General features: G+C 44.2%; 1 protein-coding gene across 1 annotated transcript in view; it reads left to right on the top strand.

Moving 5' to 3' along the window:
• CDYL2 (chromodomain Y like 2) overlaps nucleotides 1-21644 on the top strand; it is a 543748-nt gene that overhangs the window by 314287 nt on the left and 207817 nt on the right. The window contains exon 3 of the mRNA XM_086945095.1: nucleotides 6497-6714. Coding sequence (XP_086801221.1) covers nucleotides 6497-6714 — 218 coding nt within the window. The remainder of the gene's footprint in view (nucleotides 1-6496; nucleotides 6715-21644) is intronic.

Below are 21644 nucleotides of genomic sequence, written 5' to 3'. Positions count from 1 at the left end.
TTCCTTTTTCAAAAGAGAATCCCTTTTACCTTTGTTAACTGTGGATCCCACCTGCTAAGGCCAGGAAGCTGGTTACGACAGCTCTCTTGGCAAAAAACCTTGTCTTGACCAAGTTGAACTATAGTAGGGTCCCACACTGCCAGGCCTAGGTGGCAGCAACACAAGAATGAAGAGACTGCTGAAGCTCACACTGGGGCTGATAGAAACACCGGCTAAGCTAAGTATCTCTGCATATGAAATTGGTTTCACTCTCAAAAGACATTAAAATATCCTGAAGGATGCAGATAGAAATCAAAAAAAGGTGGAGGAAAGGGAAGAGATCTATGGGACTTCCTATTCAACAAGACTAGGTTTGCACTAAAATGGTGGAATGGACAAATATTCAGTACAGGGAGAAAGGAGGAAAAAGAATCAGGTGAGGGACACCCCCTGCAGGCTTGCTATTAGTAAATATTGGATCAAATATCATGAATTACCATATCAACGGTCGGAAACAGATATATGATAAAGTCAAATAAAGTGCAGTGCATCCAAGTACAGACCCATGTCCTCTAGCCAAGTTGTGAAGGTGGTTTCCTATCCTATCGTGGGGCTGAAATAATTTTGTGAAAAAAGGAACAATGTGGTGATCTCTCATCACAGTCATTCTTTGTTTATAACATGATGTATGGATTGTTGTTATTCAAACCAGGTGGACAGTTGTCTCCTGGTGCTGCTTAGGATTGACATGAATAAACCAATCTCTCCTTCACCCCTTGTCTTGTGGTGGACTGAGCTACTTCAATTTGGCGACAAGTAGTTTTATTTGCTCAGCGGGACTCCTGCATTATCTGGGATTGTTTCTTAGTTTGTTTTATTTAGCTTGAATTCTATATATTCCCCACAGCAGGGTGAGCTGCGATTCAAAGATATTCAGCATGTTGGGTCAGATGTATTCGCAATGTGAGTGTGTGTTTGGCTTATTTGTGGTCAATTTGCTGTGTGAGGTCTTACCTTTTGCGCACCTGTCTCTTTGTGCGTTGAGCCCTATGTCCGCCCTTGCCTACCAAACAGCTGACGTCATGCACGTCAGACGAGGAGTCCTACAGACATCATCATTTTCAAGCACCTGACTCCACGCACGCCAACTTTCAGGCTCAAGGAGCCCATGCTTACTGTGTTGGTTCTCTCACGTGCTATTGTGCTTGTCCTGTGCCATTGCTTCCATGTTCTCCTCATGTCTGGGACTGCATCGTGACGTGCAGTCATGTGACACTGTTCGTCCATTGTGATAAGTCGGTCAGGGTGTCTCTCTCCAGCATTCTACCATTCAGTGACACACACACTTGAGGCAAACCACTGCACTATTTTTTGTGCGTCCCATGAATTGTTTTGTTTGCAGTGACACGCACACGTATCCTGAGGAACATCATTATGTTCAGTCATTGTTGGAAGAAGTAGATCATCTCAAAATTCCATGCTCCTATCTCTTGCCCGCAATCTACAAAAACTCGACCATCACTCCTGGTAGGCCAAATGTATCCTCCAGCGGTGGCCTACTGAAAAACACTGCAGTTTTCTTGGACCACTTTCTTTCCCCCTGTGTTCTGAGACTACAATCATACTGTAGCAGCTTCCTGCACAGAGTATACAGCATTTCTTAGGAGAAAACATGTACCATGATTACCTTTGATGTGTGTTCTCTACATACTTGTATTGACCAAAAAATGGTAGTGGAGGCCTGCATGCACTATTCCCACAGCCGACCCATTTCCCTCTTGAAACACACTACCATGTCAAAAAACATGATATCATACTGTCTGGTTTACAATATTATTTTGTTTGAGGACACTGTGTACCGACAACGGTCAGGAAATGCAATGGGTACCTGCTTCGCTCCCAGCTTCACAAATCTTTTCCTTGGCTGATGAGAGGAGCAGATTGTCTGGGTTAATAACCACAAAAGATATACCCAACACATACCTATCTGGATCAGACATATTGACAATCTCTTTTTGATATGGAATTGTGACCCCTCTCTAGCTCTAGAGTTTATGCATTAGTGACAGCAGAATGACCTGAACCTTGCATTTACCTAAAAAATGAGTAACGCCTATAGCGAATACCTTGACATCACAATCCGAATTGATAGCCAAAGAATTATTACATCTCTATACCGAAAGGAAATGGCTGATAACAATGTCCTTCATGCTGGGAGCTGCCACTCCATATCCCTTAAATGGAGTATCCCCTATGGGGACTCCTTAGGGCTTGCGGCAATTGCCATGAAGATAATGACTTTGCAAAAGAGAAATTCAACATTGTAGAGAGATTTGAGTCCAGAAGGTACCCCCAATAAATCCTCTCACAAGCACTCAATAAAGTGAGCAATATCAAACAATACCAAGTGCTCTTTGTGGATGGAGACAAAAACATAAAGGGTACCAATCCAAGACAAATTCCAATTCCCAAATGGTGGAATCACTCAGATTTATAACCACCTACTACAAGAGATCCCTCAAGGTGACGGAGCTCATGAAAAAATATTGGAATCTGTTGATTGCTGAGCCTGTTATAGGTAATATTATTGTGTAATGACGTAAAAAGAGGGGTAGGCAGAGTCCTTAAACTAGTCTTTCTTGAAAGTATTCTTAATATCTCTCCTCCCCTGTCGCAGCAATCATGACTCCTCTTAAGTTTCAGTAGTGGCCTTTGTTCCACTGTAGATCCCATCCTTGTCTGCATTGTTATAACGTAAAAAGAGGGTTGGAAAAATTGATGGTGAATCCAAATGATAGTTTATTCTTCAGATAAAAGTAGGCATCTTAGGTTACAGAATTGTATATTAAAAGATAGTTGTAGCAGTAGCCCCACCGGTAGCAGCATCCCTGCTCCTCAGCCCACATACACCAACTGACATTTCACTCAACCAGACTCACTGCAACATTCTATGACGTCACTCACACTGGCTGAGCAACAGGACACAGAATACAAAGAAAGGACTAAACATCAACAAGAGCAGGATACCACACATTTGACCACATCCAGCTATCACATATAGGAATCCCAGATCCATCAGGGACAGTGTGGTGCATAGCTAGCCCAATACTGCCAACACTCCATCAACTTAGCTAGCTCCGCTAGCGGTTCTTGTAAGGCATGGAGAAGTGTGGCTCAAGTGGTTGGAGCGGCAGACCCTGATGCAGAGGTCTGGCCTGGACCAGGGTTCAATTCCCCGCCTCGGCGGGTCTTGGGCTCAAATTTCCCCGGACCTGACAATTCTCGCCTCGGTGCCTATTCCAATCATGGAGTCTCACTCTGCAACTCTGGGCAATAGCTTGCTTAATCTCCACAACGGCCCCTCGCAGCGGGATGCCTGGCTTTCACCTTGGGGATGCCCAGTAATGGGTTATCTCGCAGGGGAATACCAGCACGGGTTCCCTAAGCAAGCGCTGGGACGCTTTCGGGCAGCCATGCGCTCTACAAATCAAATTTCATTTCATTTCATTCATTTCATGCAATTTCAGCACTAACTGGGATCAGTTCAATTTACCTACTGGCAAAACCCAAACGATTTCCAAGTTTATCACCTGTACATCCAACTATGTAATGCACATCTTGGAATGCCCATGCAACCTCAACTACGTTACGTAGCAGCACCAAATTTCCGGTCACAAAGAAAATATTGGAGCACTTTTGCTTTCAAGAACAATAATCCCAACTACCCCGAAGCAAGGCATTTTCATCTCAAACATAATGGTAACAGCTCACTAGATACTACAGTATCAACCGAGTTGTTAAAAACATCTGGGAGATGACCGTAAAAAACAATTTAAGGTCCTTGAATCTCACTGCATTTTCCAGCTCAATACCAGATTTCCTTATGGGCTGAATAGTGATGAGGAACAGGCCATCCACATATGGGTATAATGATTTTGCATGTCTTTTACGTAGCATCTATGTTCCTTATGATGTTCCATTTATGTATTATGACAATGTATTTTCTCTTCCTCTCACTTGCTTCTTATCACTGTCTTTATATTTCTGTATTTCACTTATTAACATGTTGTACCTCACCCTTGTTCACTTCACTACACTGTGATCTCACATGTACACCTGTCTCCATTGAGACATGCCCCTAGGCCCTACTGGCAAGGACACCCCCAATGGTAATATCCTTGCATATTTAGGCACATGTCTTCCATTTTGCTAATTGTGTATTCTGGCACAACCTGCACCACAGTCAAATAGGATCGCACCTACTGCCTCCCATCACCCCTCAGCCACGATTCCATTCTCTATTATTGGCCTCTGGTGACCTTGACCATGTCTTTTGAAGCTACTTCTGTTTAGACAGTCATCACTAACCCCCTCAAGGGTGTACCAGTTGAAACCTATCAGTGGATATTCCCTTTTAAATGTATCTGTTTTAGCATTTGCTAGACATGTTGTATGTTTGTTTCTCACATTTGGTTTTCACATGCATTAATCATGAGTTAGTTACCGCCCCATCGAGTTATCGCACGGAGTTGTATTCCTTTCTGAGCCATCCGATTTGTCCTTGGAAAATTCATTGCGATATGTATCTGAAAATTGCAGAGAGTGAGGGGTGGTCAATGTGGTCTCTTTCCATTAGTGATTACCTTTACCGTGGTTACAAACACCAGCGCTAGCTATAATCCAACATGGCATCCCACGTCTTTTACCATTGATTAATTGCTGCAGTGGCACTGCCAGCACACTGATGCAATTATAGGGACCTATATGACCCTTTATCAAAATGTGCAGTTATCTGCAATTCATTATTTCCTCTATGTCTATATGTCACTGAAGAGGGACCAGCTGTTTAACCTGGCATCCTTCTGATGGTGAATATCATCACCATGGTCATACAGGTCCACGCTAGTTACAATCCGGCAGGGTATTGACATGTCTTTGATCACTGCTTTTTACCATTGATTATTTGCACTGCATTTTATACAAATGCCTCAGAAGTGGTGCCGATGGGAATACAGGGGTCTAAAAAAAAATGTTTCCCATGTTATTACTCGTAGGAAAATATTGTCACCTCTACAGCAAAAAACACTGAGAAGTAGTGTACCAAACTTGGCATGTAACTAGAACTTTACTTGGAGTTGTGCCTTTGCCTGCTGTGGTGTAAATGGATTCACAGTTTTTGAGTAATTATCGTTTATATAAAAAAAAGTGGCAGCTGAGCTTTTAAGGATTATAAACATAACTTGTTCACAGTCAGTGGATCCATATTAAAAAAAAAAAAAACATTTTCTATTGGTTGTGGCTGACCTGTTTCCTGTCGTCCATTTTGGGCTGTGCTCACAGACTCCGAGGCTGGCTATGCAATGTCGTCAACGGTTTTGCAGATCCACCTTTATGGTCTTTGGACAAGGAATAGCATTCCCAATTTGGTCCCACTTGCTTAATTCTAGCTCCAAGGAGCTAGATCAAGCAAACGCTGAGCAGGCACTCGTGGACTCTAGTTCAGGTCCCTTTCTGGGTTCTCGACTCCGGCCTCTGGGTCAATGAACTCGGAGGACTTATGGGATTAGTTTGAGTCCTCTACTTAGTTCACAAACAGTAGTAGTCTGTGGGATACGTAGCTTGAAAAGGTTATTTTTTTTCAATCAAAGAGATATTTATTGATATTTTGAATATTTGAATAATACTTGTATATGTAGTTAAGTATATAGTTATGGAAAAACACCCTTTTCCTTGATAAAAAACACTTCTGTCTCTTGAAGGGCAAGATTATTGAAACCTTTTTCATGAAAGTGCAGCTAACAATGACACTAATTGGAATTAGAAGTTTAGGTTTTGTTTACCTTCCCCGAATAACTTGTTTGTAAAACAATGAGCAGTGGTTTGGTCCAATAGAAATATGGAATTCGGGAGCTGCAGCATTTACTCCATAATTATAAATTTACCACACAATTTTCAAATTCCAACAAAAAAAGTGTTCACTTAAATGGATCAAAATATTGCTGACAAAGAACGTCCCACATAAGATTGCATATAAATGAAACATTGGGTAGCCAGAATAACAAAATGGGCACTCCATTCAAAGTGTAATTCTATTAAATCTTCACAAGTAATTCACTGTGCTTAAAGAAGGCGAGTAAGGTCCACCACAACTCCTCAAGCCCCAAATGAGTACCAAAAAGGAAAGCACTGCCCTCGTGTAAATTGTTTTTCTTGCCGCATAATTTAGATTACTCTGACTGCTTAAATTACTATTCTGTTGCCGCATAATCCTATTGCCCTTGACAACGGTAAAAGCTCTGGATAGTGTTGTTGGAGTTGTCATTATGAAGATGAAACGGATATTTCTATGAGATGTGAAACATTTAATAGGTGTGTGTACACAAATGAATTTTGTCTGATAAAAGCAGCCTAACATTGTACAATTGTGCTATTTATTTATTGGTGTTTTTATTGAACACGATTCGCTAAATGTTGGGGGTTATGTTTAATGTAGTCATCATTTTTTTTATATTTATAGGTTCCACACTATCAAATGGTGTGCTACACCCACACGGCCATGTCAAAAGAAAACTCGAATCCGAGAAAGATTATGTTTTTGATAAAAGACTAAGGTACAGTGTTCGTCAAAACGAAAGCAGCTGCCGCTTCCGGGACATTGTGGTGAGGAAGGAAGATGGTTTCACTCATATCCTGCTGTCTAGTCAGACATCAGACAACAATGCATTAACACCAGAGGTAAGCCTGCAACAAAGTGAAATTACTATCAGCCCGTGACGATGTTCCCTGCTTTTTAAAGCTCTGAGACTTAGGTGAATTATTTGAGCTCATATTGTGTACCATTTACATTTGTTTTAAATGATAGGGTACTTTCATTAGTTGAACGGTTAATGGAAGTATACATGTGAAAGATGAGTACAGTTTCTCTTATGATTGATCGCATAATCGAAATGGTTTTACAACTAGTTATCATGTAAAGAATCGTATTCTTAAAGGTCCGTCGGAAGAGGCTGCTTAGCTTCTGGCATCATTACTACGATTTTTCTGTTATGTGAAATTTGTTAAGCCTGTAGAGATCCGAGGTTAGGTTTACTGATGGGTATTGTGGAATATATTTATTCAGAGATAAAAAAAAAAGGATAAAGCCTTGTTTTAATAAACTATAATCGTTTGTCTTTGTTTTTGCTTAACACGTTGCTCTAATGAGTCATTTAGAAGCAGATTTGCATTTAACATCTTTTGAGTGAAATATTATGTGAATGCAAATTTTTCTTGCATATGGTAGGGTGTATCTCTTTTTTTGAGAAACCAAAATATCGTAGGATAAGTGCTAAACTCTGAATCTGAAAGAAACACGTTAGTGGTAGATTTCTTACCTTAGAATTACCCCTAGGCATCAGACTGGATCCAGAAAGTTTTCGTTGGCAGTACCACTGCGCGCCGGACGGTGGCGGTCTGCATCCGTTGTTGGTGTCCTGGACGCGGAGATGACGTTGCGGCAGCTACTTAGACGCCGCCCTTGCGCCCTGACGTCAGCTCTTTCTTTTTCCGCGCCAGTAAGCGCAGATCCGGAGAGAGCGGTTCCCCTGTCACTTTTTGACTGTGTTTTTTCAAGGTTTTTTGTCTCTATTTTTCGAGACAATCGACTCCTGGTGCATTGGGTATGCTCGGTTTCAAGTCATGTGGAGACTGTCAACGAATTATGTCGGTGACGGACCCGCACCGCTTGTGTCTTTACTGCCTGGAGCGCGACCACGACCCCAAGTCGTGCTCTGACTGCCGGGCCATGGCGCCAAAGACTTTGTGGGAGAGGTCCCGAAAGTTGCTGGAAGTCCGGCAGTCTTATTGTTATTATCCTCTTGCAGGCATTTAGCACATGGTCCATAAATGTGAGAACCACTTTCCCAGTGAACTAGAAAAATATGGTCTCTGTCCGGTGTCTTCTGTTTTATTCTACATTCTACTTTCTGTTCACTTTGGTAAACATCTGAATTATTCCCCATGTCAGCTAAGTGGCATGAGCGTGCTGCACAAAATCAGTTTTGTGTGAAACAAAGCAGCAAAATCGGAATTTGTGATTTCCATATTACAGATAGGACTCTGGTCATTTGCACCTTCAGTGCTTCTATTTAACCTGGCTGAGGTCAACTTATTATTTTCATGGTTTCATCTGTGAAACCCTGTGCTTCCTGTAACTCTTTCTCACTTTCCTAGTTGTGCACCAAGCACCTGCATGTTAGAAGTTAGACTTTCCCAGTGTCTTTTTCAACCTGTCACCATTTCAACTAACTAGATCTTCCATTCACTTATGATTTTTGTTCGACTGTGACAACCGTGCAGGGCCCATCTTCTTGTCGTCCCTGTCTTTTTCATGTGCTTTATTTGCGCAGGTGCTCAGCACTAACACTTAATTCTTAACACTGGCACTTGTTTTGTCTATGGCAGACAAGCACATGGTGGCTGTGTCTACCCATTTTCATCCGAGAACATTATGTGCTGCCTTTTCATAGCTACACCTGTGCGAGGCTACAAGAGTACACTTGGCTTTTGATATAGGAAGGTGATTTTACTGTATGCAGCAATTGAAGGTCATATGTAGAAGCACATTAAAGTGGATAGCCCTGCATCTATGTCTCAGCCCTTCAGAACAGATTTTTTTTTTTTTAACAACTCACAACCTCGTTATTTTTACCGCCTGCTACCGCCCTATTTGGGCAGTCATCCACTTTACAAATTCTTTAAATACAAATCTAAATATTGCATTACCAACGTGTCATGTAATTCACTGGTTTTCCTATGTTTACTGTATCAAACAAAGGGGGCACTGTTCCTAGAGTCAGGTGTAAGTTATCACCTACTCATGAAAGACAAGAAAAGAAAAAGGAAGGAGAGAGGGTGGAAAGGAGCGATAAGACAAATAGAAAAGAGGAAAAAAAATGGGAAAGAGGCAAATGTTCATCCCCAGTCACCAGGAACTAGTCCCGAAGGGGAGGGTCAGGTCTTGCCTCTTTTGTTAGCACTCACACTTCATGGAAGAAGTCATGTTTCATCACTGGGCGTATGCTCCTCGTCGGGCCGGCGCTGCAATGCCCGATGGGACAACTAATGAAAGGGTCACTTTTTTGGAGATCTTTTAAGAGAAAAAGCCGACAGGTGAGTGCGGATATGTGAACTAGAACCTGGGATGGAGGGAGTGAGAAACTTGCTGTGAAACAAAATGATTTAAATACCTAAAGGTATCCACTTGGAGACTTTTAAATATGTGGTACCTATGGCAGAGTAAAAAACCGAACAGGTTAGTGGTTTACTGTGGGGCTTATTTGTATTACCTACTTTTTGCTCAAATAAAAAAAGAATAAAAAGGAATTTCACTTTTTTCTCCAGGAAAAACGGTACAACTCTACATCACCCCTTTACTGTACTAGTGCATTAAAAAGTTAGGAATAATTGCATAGTGTATTAAGCTGATAAGTAAATAGTAACGTAATGGCAACGAAAAAGCGAACGTGGGACTAGACACAATGTTTTGTGAACATAACAAATTAGGATGTGGCCTAAAAGTATAATATTGATAGTTCTTAGTGGGAAAATGATATAAACACTATTGCGTCAGGTAAGTAAATAACTAAAAAATCAGTGGACTCGTTGAGTTTATTCTCTATATGGCTAACGTAAATTAAAGTGGTCACATTTATGCCAAATGTTTTACCAGGCTTCAATGTTGGCTTAAATCATTCCCTCTTTATTTCCGTCCTGTGGCTCAGATTTGCTGTCTTTAGCACTCTCTGAAGTGAGATGGACAACTGACGGACTACAAAGACTTCTCAGCATAGTGGTCTTAATCAACTCCAAAGCCACTTCTGCCTGTCAAAGGAAACCATTATAGTACTCATTCTGGTGTAGGGGTCTTGCAAACTCAGTTGAAGAATTCTGTCAATAAGGATGACAACTGGTGTGTCCAGAAGAGATTAAATATTTCTTCATTCTGCTAAGTGCATGAGTGCACTGACCATGGGCAGATATAGGGAGAAATGTAAGCAAATAAGGAAGTGCCATTTTGGCTAACTGTACCACAAAGCACTGTAGGATCGCCTTTTCAATAAAACACGTTTGAGACAGGAGCTGGGCCACACTGTATTTAATCCTAGGATGTGAATGTGTAGGTAGTGTAGCATGACCAGAACAGAGATGACCTTACCTGTCTGATGAAGTAATGTGAAAAGAAAGGATTTACAGCTGCATTCTGACTTTCTGGTCCTAGTTATGGAGTTCACTTCTTGTTCACACACATGGACAAAGAGGTACAGCCTGCTGTTGCGACTTCACTCCTAACCTAGGTGAGTGTGGAACATTTTGAATACAGTGAAAGCTGTGTTGGCTTTGAAGAAAAGACATTGGCTCTGGATATGATTAGGTGTGAGAGACCATTACATTACTTGAACTTGTGGTCTGGTGTGAACAAGGATTATCCCTGGAAGAGTTAGAAAGAATGGGTACTTTCAAATTTCCATCTCTGGAGAACCAATGCGAAGGTGCCAAGCTTATCTGAAAAATATGTGACCACATCAGCTACATTTCCATGGTTTGCCCTGCTCATATATTTTGTCTCTGAAGCTTTAGGCTAACCACTGGTGTCTGTAAAACCAGTATCAGCCCTCAAGTTTCAAAGTGAGAACTTGGCTCATATTTGCCTACCAATGGCCAAATCTTGGTGGCTCTAGCATTTTCCAATTTTTTAGAATAAGGGATTTGGCTGAAAGAGAAGCAATAAAAACAAACGGCTTTTGGCGAGTTGTTAAGTTTGTGTTAACAATCCAGAAGAGGGCGACCAAAGTATCAGCGGCTATACTTATCGAACGCTTCCTATTAACCCATTGGAAAATCTGATTCCGATATCTGTCAAACTTGGGCTAGTGAAGCAGACATGAGTCCAGTCTCCTATAGGATGATTACATTTAAAGCATTGTCCTGAAACCGTTTGTAGCTTTATCGGGGTGAAATATAGCTGCCATTTACAAAAGAGCACCATACTTTTAAAGTTGGCCCCTTGTATGGCCTTCTGGGAACATTCATTGTAAGCTTTCCACAATGAGGCTTCTATTTAACACCCCGTGGACTCCTGTATTTTTTTTGCAGGGTGCTAGAAATCTGAATCTAAAATTGCAGCGGAAGAATTCATTACCAATTCCCTATCCCCAACATTACCCTTACATAAAATGTATGGCTAATTGCCATGCATACTGGACCATGTGGAAAGGGTAATTTTCTTACTAAAATGCATAGCTAAATATAAGATAACATATGGGGTGGTTTTGCTCAGCCCCTTTTAATTTGCTCCTAGGTCTTAAGCATCCCCTCGATCAATAGATCTTTTATTTGCCAAACTCCTAGCCTTTTCCAACTCCTTATGGTCTGAGAACCCACCTGGAGTCCTAAATCCTTGCAATGGCATATCCTAATATCCGGGTGTATTGAGGTAAATTGAAACTGTTTCTTCATTTGTGTGAATCTATATGAATGTATATGTGGAATCTTATATCTGTTACATTTGGAGAATCTAGGAATCTTAATAAAGGGTAACAGCTGAATGTTCTCTAATAACATTTGGTGGTGATAAAAATGTACTCCATAATCATGTGACATGCCCTCACCAATCCATAAATGCAGCTTGAAAATATTTTTTAATATGTGGTAGCCCAAGACCACATTCTTCCAAATTCAGCTGTAAAGTTTCTAATTTGGTGCAAAGTTTTCTTGACTGTCCAAATACATTTTCAAATCATTTGTTCAATTTCCAAAATGTATCTTTGAGGAACCTTAATAAGGACATTTGAAAGGATAAAATTGAATAGCAGGAGTATCATAATTTTTATCAGGGCGGTTCTCCTAATTGTCGAAAGTGGTAGAGCTTGCCAATTATTTAGAATATTCTTAACTTTGATGAATGTTGGTGCATAATTAAGTAAAAAGAGCTGTGAAAAGTCATGCAAAACCAAAATACCCAGATAGCGAATTGGGGTTGATGTGGAAACCTGCAGTCAGAAATTCCTGGGTAAACCTGATCAGAACAACGAAACAGTAACATTTCTGAATTTTTATTATTGTGCCGGTAGCCTCCTGAATCGAAGAAGCTTCTAATTATGTCAAAGGTTTGCGTGATGTTTTGAGAATCTGCTACCAAATACAAATTTAGGTGATCTGAACAACTTGAGTTTTGGTACCCCTACTACAGGTGCCTTCATTTAATTGTTCTGACGTATCAGTGATGTTATTGGTTCAATAAATAAAGTGCATAAAAGCAGGGACATCTGGCACCCTTGGCAAGTGCCACTTTGAATCTTGACTGTTCAATCAATCAATCAATCAGTGACACTTATAGAGCGCGCTACATACCCGTAGGGTCTCAAGGCGCTGGGGGGGGGGGTGGGGGGGGGGGGGGGGGTGCCGCTACTGCTCGAACAGCCAGGTCTTCAGCTTCTTCCTGAAGGAGAGGTGGTCTTGGGTCAGGCGCAGGTCGGTCGGGAGGGAGTTCCAGGTCTTGGCGGCCAGGTAGGAGAAGGACCTTCCTCCTGTGGTCGCTCTTCGGATGCGGGGGACGGCGGCGAGGGCGTGGTTGGCTGATCGGAGGTGGCGTTTGGGAGTGTAGAAGTTGATCCGGCTGTTGAGGTATCTCGGGCCTTGGTCGTGTAGGGCTTTGTGTGCGTGGGTGAGGAGGCGGAAGGTGATTCTTTTGTTGACGGGGAGCCAGTGAAGGTCTCTCAGATGTCCGGTGATGTGGCTGGTTCGTGGGATGTCGAGGATGAGTCTGGCTGAGGCGTTCTGGATCCGGTGGAGTCTCTTCTGGAGCTTGGCGGTGGTGCCGGCGTAGAGGGCGTTGCCGTAGTCCAGTCGGCTGGTGACGAGGGCCTGGGTGACGGTCTTCCTGGTCTCGGTGGGGATCCACCGGAAGATCTTCCGTAGCATGCGTAGGATGTTGAAGCACGCCGAGGAGACGTTGTTGACTTGCCTGGTCATGGAGAGGGAGGAGTCCAGGATGAAGCCCAGGTTGCGTGCATGGTCTTGAGGTTCCGTGACAATTGTAAGTGGTGTTTTCGACTCGTACGAATATAGTCGAGTCTGGTATCTATGAACCGCAAATGACGAGTTTAGTAAGTGTGCGCAGTTTCACTGTGCTAGCTTAAACCGTTCATTTGTTATGTGGGTTTTTCATCTGTACCCACGGGTTCCATCTTAGATACGGCATCCATTTTGTCTCTTGCCCTCAAGTAGCCAGCGAACGGACGTTGTCCGCTTCGCGACCCTGGGACTCCCAAGATATTTGCAGAAGACACATGTTCTTTGTGAGTGTCTTTATGACGAGGGGGATGCTACTGTAAGGCAGATGACGCCGCATGAGGCTCATCTTGCCGCACGGGCTTATTGTCTCAGCCGTGCATCTCATTAGGCACGTCCCTTTGATGCCTGCATCTCGTGTTTCCCGTTACCTCCCCTTTTACACCCTTTCCGATCTCCCCACTGTCTCCGTCTTCCTCTACACCTGTCCTTGTTCCTATTTCGATCTGTTTTACTGCTGATTGGAATTTGCTAATGGTGGGAAGATGCTTTTTTACAGTTGGGAACCGCCAAATGTTTCCGCACTTATGTTTCGGATCGTATGTGTTTCAAAGTGACCAAAGCAACCCCTCTGGGGGATAATTGTGAGAACCGGGTTGTAAACTTTTGTGTTCAATGTTACCCTATGGGTAAAAACTGTATAAAAGGAGCGATCCACAGAACCAATTTGAAGCAGTCTCCCCAAGTTGCACGCTGTGTACTTGTCGTGATCTCTGTGTTCCCTGCAGCAAATAAACCTTGAATCTTTGACGCCGAAGGAAGTGTCCCGTGTCTCTGTGACTTGTACGCCGGAGCAGGTTACCCACGAAGGTTTCAGGTGTTGTGCCCTGGCACCGCTGGGTCTTACAGAACCCAGTCCTTCAGTTGGCGCCCAACGTGGGGCTGCATCAGTGGTACCGGTCCAAGCCCGACGATCGTGAGGAACTTCGTGTGAAATCTCCGAGGGAAGGTGCACTCCGCTTCATCGATCCTGTTGTCGAAATAAGTGGCCCGAAGACTTTTCCCGCGAAGATTCCCGCCTCCGGACGGCTGCGACGGACTGCTGCCCTGACTGTAGACCTGTTTTGGCGCCTGGCGTAGACCTTGGTATAGCGAGACGATTGACGGGCCTTCCTGGTGACGCCATCGATTTTTGAGTTAAGTATTTGTGGGTCGCTCCCATAGCTCTTGGTTGTTGACACTTTAGCGAGTGTTTTTGTTGTACACGCTGTGTGAGTGTTTTTGTCGGTGACACTTTTGCTAGCGTACTTTGTTGTGTTGTTTGACGACTGCAGCCGCCAAAAACCGAGGGTTTTGTTCGTTGCTGGGACTTGGTAAATCCCGTGACCCTTGAAGTTTGTGAAACTCGGCTAGTGTGCAAGATGCCTGGTCGCAGTACTTTGTTTAGTTGTTTCAGACCTTGTGGTGCGGATTCCCGACTGGAGGACTCGTGTCCGATACCTCCGGTTGGAACTCCTACTTATGATCTATATAGCAAACATGGGCTAGGCCCAATTACCTTTAACGATTATTGGATTAAATATACAAAGAAGGACGGCGACCTTCGTTGGCCACCTCACGGTAGCTTCGAGGCGTCAATCTTAGATAATCTAGAAATGAAGTTGTTCGAACGAAAATCAAGGCCGGCCATGTTTGATGCCTTTCGGTTGTGGCGCAAAGAAGCCCGACAGAAAGAAATCAGACAGAATAAACGTAGTCAGCGAGATAATGTTGCTACTATAGTGAAGAAAGCTGAGCAGTTCCAGCGTGATAAGGAGGATAAGGATAAGGAAGTGTTTGAGAGACTACAGCGTATGACCATAGATAAATGCTATCTTGCTTTGCCTACGGAGTCGGACAAGAAGGAAGAGGTAGTTGAGGATCCTTTAATGTCCTATCTTATGAAGTCGCCACCTCCGTACGTACAGGGTACCGCAGCTCCTGTGGTCCCTGCCGTACCTGTTCTTCCACCTATTCCTCCTCCACCTGTTCCTCAACCTGCACCCGTTCTTCCGACTATTCCTGCTCCTTTGCCTGCTTCTATCCCTACTGCTCCTCCGCTTCCACATACTCCTGCTCCCGCTACTGCTCCTGTTTTGTTAACCCCTGTCGCTGCTACTGTTTCTACTCCTTCTCTTGTTAGCGCTGTGTCTTATTCTTCTCCCTCTACCCGTAGCCGCAATTCTCCTCTTGCGGCTAGTTTCTTTCATTCGCTCGGACCTGTTCATGGGTCCGCTGGTTTCGATGGTCCTCAGAGACGAAGTCAGCTTCCTGGAAACAGAGAACGCGTTGCGCTATATAATATGGCGATGGGTTGGATGGTAAATCCGCAGAGAAATCCACCACGTGTTGTTCTCGAAACGTTTTGTCAATTCAATATACCAACCCAAAGATACGTGTTTGATGAAATGTGTAAGTTCCTTCATGATCAGATAGCGGCTGATGCGCCTGACGAGGTACTGACCGCCCTGTCTGAGCTTCAGCTCCAGTTTTCACATGGACTGATAGTAGATACTAATGTTCGACGTGCTATTGAGCGGTTGTTGTCTCTTCGCCCCGCTCCGATACCTCATGCATTGTTTGTTGAGGATATTGAGAAACAACCAGATGAGTCTGGCCAATATCCCATGCGAGAAGTTCCACCGGTTTGGATGCCAGGTAACCCCGCAGCTGCCCCTCCGGTCCCACCGTATTTTCAGAGAGTGTGGATACATCTCCCGTGGAAAAGATCGGAAGTGTTACAGGTGAAGCAATCTTTGCCTGACCCTCGCAAAAATCCTGCAGGGTATTACAAAGAATTATCGCAGCTCGTAGATGCTACGATAATGAATCTTGCCGATATCGACATGTTGTTTGGCAATGTCGTACCGCAACCGATATGGGCAAAGATTCGCCAGCAAGATCACGCAAATGAATTAGGTGGTGATTGGGCGGCCATCTTGGCGGCGGATGCTTTACAAACTGGTGGAGCTAAACCTGAGCAGTTGATTGCTGCCCTTCCCCAAAGAATAATTACGTTAATGAAGACTCTTATGCCAGCTATGAGGGTAAATTGGGACAAATTGTCAGCTTGCAAACAAAAGAAAGATGAGAGTGTTTCCGACTTCTTTACGAGGTTCGAGGAAGCATTCATCGATCACAGTGGACAGGATATGGGTACTGAGGGTGGTCAGAGATTGTTTGTGGATAAATTTGTTTCGAATCTATTGCCCGATTTGAGCAATAAGTTAAAGAATTCGGAAAGTGCATGGGCCGTTTCTACTTCGGCTCAGATATTGGCTACGGCACAATACTATGAGAATAGAGAGAAAGAAGAGAATGACCGTGCTGACAAAAAGACGAAAGAGCTGAAAACTAAAGTGTTGCTGCAACAAGCGTATCCTCCGCGGTCAAATCAGAACAACTCACAACAGAATCGATCGCAGTCGCAATCGAATCGGTCACAGCCGCGTAATGACTCCTCCTCCCAAAGATCCTCGTTAGGGTACAATCAATGTGCTTATTGTAGACAGGAGGGACACATTAAATTCAATTGCCCTGTTTTGAATGAACGTAACAATGGTAACTCATCTAGAGGAGGTCGTGGTGGTTCGCAGCAAACATCACGTGGTAGAGGTCGTGGTGCTCAGAATGATCGCTTAGATAACTCGTCCAATTCTAATAATTGTTTCGATCAACGTGGATCATCGCAAGGACGATCTGCGCAGTATAATGTAGACGATTATTACGTCGATCAGGGAACTGACGACAGTAATTACTAGGACAGCCAAAGACAAGGAGAGGGAGTGGTATCAGTTCCGGTTGATCAGAGAGGGCCTTACGTCGCAGTTGCTACATCGGGCGTCGTTGAGCCTTTTCTGTTGGACACTGGTGCAGCGAAAAGTTCTATCATGCATTCAAAACTCCCTGGCGCACCTTTGTCTGGCTTAACAAATGTTTCCGTTGGATTCTCTGGCGCCCCCGTTAGCAATCCAGTTTCACGCCCTTTGCCCCTTCAAATTGGGCCACGTGAGCTAGAAGCTCCGTTGATTTTAACCACGGGTTGTGGCGAGAATCTTTTGGGCCTGGATTTGCTTAAACGTTTGTACGCAACTTTGTATTGTTCTCCTGCGGGTGTAAAGCTTACGTTAGGAGAGAGGGTTGTCTCTCCTATGTACTTGTCTCTTGATAAGCTTCCACCGGAATTGAGTTCTCTTCCTGCGTCTTTGTGGGCGACGGGTCTAAATGACGTGGGCCTACTGGATATCTCTCCCTATGTTGTTCAGTTGAAATCTAATGTGCGATTGCCACGTATTCCCCAGTATCGTATCTCCCTTGACGGTGAACGAGCGCTGTTGGCGATCATCTATGATTTGATCGAGAAAGATGTCATTGAAGAGACTCGGGGAAACGTGTGCAATAGCCCTGTACTGCCTATTCTTAAACGTACAGATCCTACAAAACCGCCTGTTTATCGTTTTGTTATCGATTTACGGGAGGTGAATAAAATTGTGGTTCCTCAATTCCCTGTTGTGCCTGACATCACGGCGCTCCTGACTCTGATTCCAGCTTCTGCATCGTGGTTTTCGGTGATTGACTTGAAAAATGCGTTTTTCAGCATCCCGATTGCCGAAGAGAGCAGGGACCTTTTCGGTTTCTCTCTCGGTGGACGAAGCTTCCGGTTCAAACGCGCTCCTCAGGGCTACTGTGAAAGTCCATCGATTTACAGTCAAGCCTTGAAGGGTCAACTGGATGCGTTTCGGTTGCCGGTTGGTGCGGCTTTGATCCAATACGTCGATGACTTATTGGTGGCTGCCGATACTCAGGACATTTGCAAACTTGCTACGGTGTCATTGCTGCAACATCTCTGTGAGCTAAATCATAAGGTGTCCCCTTCTAAACTCCAATATTGTTGTCAAGAAGTAACCTATCTAGGTCACTTATTGTCAAAGGAGGGAAGGAGGTTGACCCCAGAGAGAATTGCAGCGATTGCGCGAATGGCTGTGCCAAAAACCCAAAGAGATGTGCGTGCCTTTCTAGGTATCACGTCGTACTGCAGGCAATGGATTCCTAATTTTTCATTGCTAGCGAAACCATTGGTGGCTCTTACGTGCAAGGATGTTTCAACTCCTTTACCATGGACGGAAGAATGTCAGAAAAGTTTTTCTGAATTACGTGATTCATTGTGTTCGGCTCCTGTGTTGGGTACCCCTGACTACAGCAAGCCGTTTACATTATATGTTCACGAGAGGGAAGGTTGTGCTTTGAGTGTCTTAACGCAACCTTTTGGTGGTAAGCAGCGTCCATGTGCATATTTTTCCTCGACCTTGGACCCAGTAGCTAGAGCATTGCCGAGTTGTTTGAGAGCAACTGCGGCAGCTGCGGTCTCCATCCGACAATCAGCAGGATTGGTCATGGATAATATGCTTACGGTGATGGTTCCGCATGCAGTCGATACTCTTTTAAATCGTACGAAAACTCAGCACTTGACGAGTGCGAGGTTGTCTGGGTACGAGTTGACGTTATTGGCAAGCCATATTCAGATAAAACGTTGTAATGTCTTAAATCCGGCAACTTTGTTACCAATTAACACAGAGTCAGATGAAGTAGCAGAACATGACTGCTACTTGAGGACTGAAGAGGAAACAAAAGGTCGAGTGGACCTTAAAAACACCCCATTGGAAGATCCGGATGGCACTCTGTATGTGGATGGGTCATGTTTTAAGTTGCCGAATGGTGATGTGACTACTGCTTATGCAGTTGTAACATTGAATACTGTTGTTGAGACTGCAAGATTGAATCAGAATTCTGCCCAAGCTGCGGAATTGATTGCTCTCACTAGAGCATGTGTGTTAGCGAAAGGGAAACGTGTGAATGTGTACACCGACAGCCAATACGCTTTTGGTGTAGCGCATAGTTTTGGACGATTGTGGAGAGAGAGAGGTTTCTTGACGTCGCACGGTACGAAGATTCAGCATGGCCAGCTTGTGAATGATCTTTTGGATGCATTGACTTTGCCTACACAAGTTGCGATTGTTAAATGTAGTGCGCATCGTAAGGTGACGGATGATGTTGGTCGTGGTAACGCGTTTGCGGATGAGACTGCTAAGGAGACTGCCCGAAACCTTAGCACTCGGATGTATGTGACGAGTTCGGTTAGGTGGCCTACAGAATCGAGTATGTGTGAGGACACTATCGAGAGTGTGAAAGCAATACAGAATGAGGCCACCGAGACTGAAAAGACGAAGTGGAAAGAAAGTACGGGAAAGTTGGATGCGAATGGTTGCTGGATTGATTTGTCGGATCAGAAAAGGTGGTTGTTGCCTGATGCGTATGTGCTGGCCGTTGTGACAATGGCGCATGGGTTAGCACATATTAGCGCGAAAGGTATTCGTAAGTTGCTGGCTCCTGTGTGGAAGAATGATGGCATTACGAAATGTGCTGAACGTCTGGTGAAGAATTGTATGGTGTGTATGATGTATAATCCTGGCAAAGGAACCCCAACTCCTCCTGGCAGTTTTGCTCCCCCTTTGTATCCCTTTGAGGTAATTCAATTGGACTTCATCCATATGGAGCGATGCAATAACCTGAAATACGTTTTAGTTGTGGTTTGCGCATTCTCCCGATGGATTGAGGCCTATCCTCTCAAAGACAATACTGCTTTGTCGACTGCGAAAATCCTATTGAAGGAATATTTTCCTCGGTATGGAATGCCTAGAGTCGTGTGGTCAGATAACGGAAGTGAGTTTGTTGGAAGTGTGATGAAGAGTGTGTGTAAGGGCCTTGGAATAAATCAAAAATTCCACAGTGCCAATCATCCCCAGTCAGCTGGATTGGTTGAAGGGTACAACGGCACCCTTAAACTAAAGCTAGCGAAGATTCAGGCTACGACTGGTCTTTCGTGGCCTGACGCTTTGCCCTTAGCATTACTGTCAACTAGGGCGACTGTACACTCCCGAATAGGGCTTAGTCCCTACGAAATAGTGTTCGGCCGTCCTGCGAATGTGTGGGGGGTTCCTAGGCCAGGAATGTTTTCTGATCTTGAGTATCCAATGTTGATTGACTATTTACATGACTTGACTGCTAAACTGAGGTTAATTCACCAACAGGTTTACGACGCATTGCCGACGCAGACGGAGGGTCCAGGCCACCAGCTCCAGCCTGGAGACTGGGTGGTGACACGCAACTTTTCACGCAAGAATAATCTGGACCCGAGGTTCACCGGACCTTACCAGGTGCTCCTGGCCACGAGGACTGCCGTTCGTCTTGAGGGGCGTAAAAATTGGGTGCATGCCACCCATACGAAGCGAGTCCCTATCCCTTTACCTGCAGACCCGTGGGTAAGGAAAGGCATTGCGTCAACAGAAACAGAAACATTGCCGGCGTTTGTACCTTTCAGCGACGCGCAGCCTGTTGGAGAATCCTCAGCGCAGCAGAAAGACACTGTTGAACAATTGTCAGCAAAAGACTCAAGACCAGAACAATCGACTGATCAGCAGGACGCTGTCTCTTCAACGGATCCTTTGTTCGACGAGCAGACACGTCCCGGGAAACACCGATATTCTTTGCGATCTCGCACTAAGGACAAATAAAAATATTTAGTTTTGCTGAATTAACGACTGCATTATCCCCGTTTCCCGTGATCAGTTTTGAACATTCGTATCACTGTGATTTTTTGTATACATATATATATTGAGCTTCCTCCCTTGTATCTTTTCACTTCTACAGCCGAGAGACTTTGTGTTTGTATATACATATTGTGTATTGAAGGCCGTAGGGCCGCGCGCGTACTTCCTTCTGGATAGTAAGTCTTGACGCTAGGTTAAAGGCCGTCGGTCCCTGGGAACTCCTAGGGGTTGACTATTGCTACACAGAACGAAGTGCGTCAAGAAACGTTGCGGACGGTCGTAGGGAATGGCATTCTCGAAGTTGAATGATTTGAAGGGAGCTAAGGCGCACCGACTCAAGCTGCAGCAACTTAGTCGTACCAAATGTTTTATATTCCAACTGTTTGTGTTATTTTTGACTGCTTCTGCATTATTGGCGGGTGGGGTGTACTATACGATGTCTTACTTCTTACCTGCTACACCTACTCCTACTCCCTACCCTAATCTTACCTCTACTGTTTCTCCCCATTCCTTTCACATGTTACCGGAACACGAGCAGGCTAGACGTGTAGAATTTCGCAACAATTCCTTTATTCAGCTCCTCCATCAGCATCAGTTAGTGGTTAATACCACTAATTGTTGGGTGTGTGGGTTGATGCCACATACTACGGATAAGGGAATTCCATATCTGGTGTTACCGTATAGTTCCCAAGGGTCAGCTCGAGCATTCCAAACAATGTTTCGAAGCGCACTGGGTTTCCACCCCATTCGAGAACCACGTTCCCCCTACTCTGGTCCTACCTCGTATCAGAAGCCTTTGTCGATAGCCATAGAGGATTTAGATAGCGATATCTATGATCCCTCGCTTATTCCTGAAGAAGAGGTACAAGCCTATAGAGTCCTAAGTGGAGGCGAATATAGCGTGTTCACTAGCGAAAAGCAGCTTAAAAGCTCGCCTCCAATATGGGTCGTACCCCACACTGGTAATTT

This window comes from Lissotriton vulgaris, chromosome 12 (assembly GCF_964263255.1).
Source record: "Lissotriton vulgaris chromosome 12, aLisVul1.2, whole genome shotgun sequence".
Classification (NCBI taxonomy): Eukaryota; Metazoa; Chordata; class Amphibia; order Caudata; family Salamandridae; genus Lissotriton; species Lissotriton vulgaris.
The sequence above is the reverse complement of the archived record's forward strand: the minus strand, read 5'-3'. Positions and strand labels throughout refer to the sequence as shown.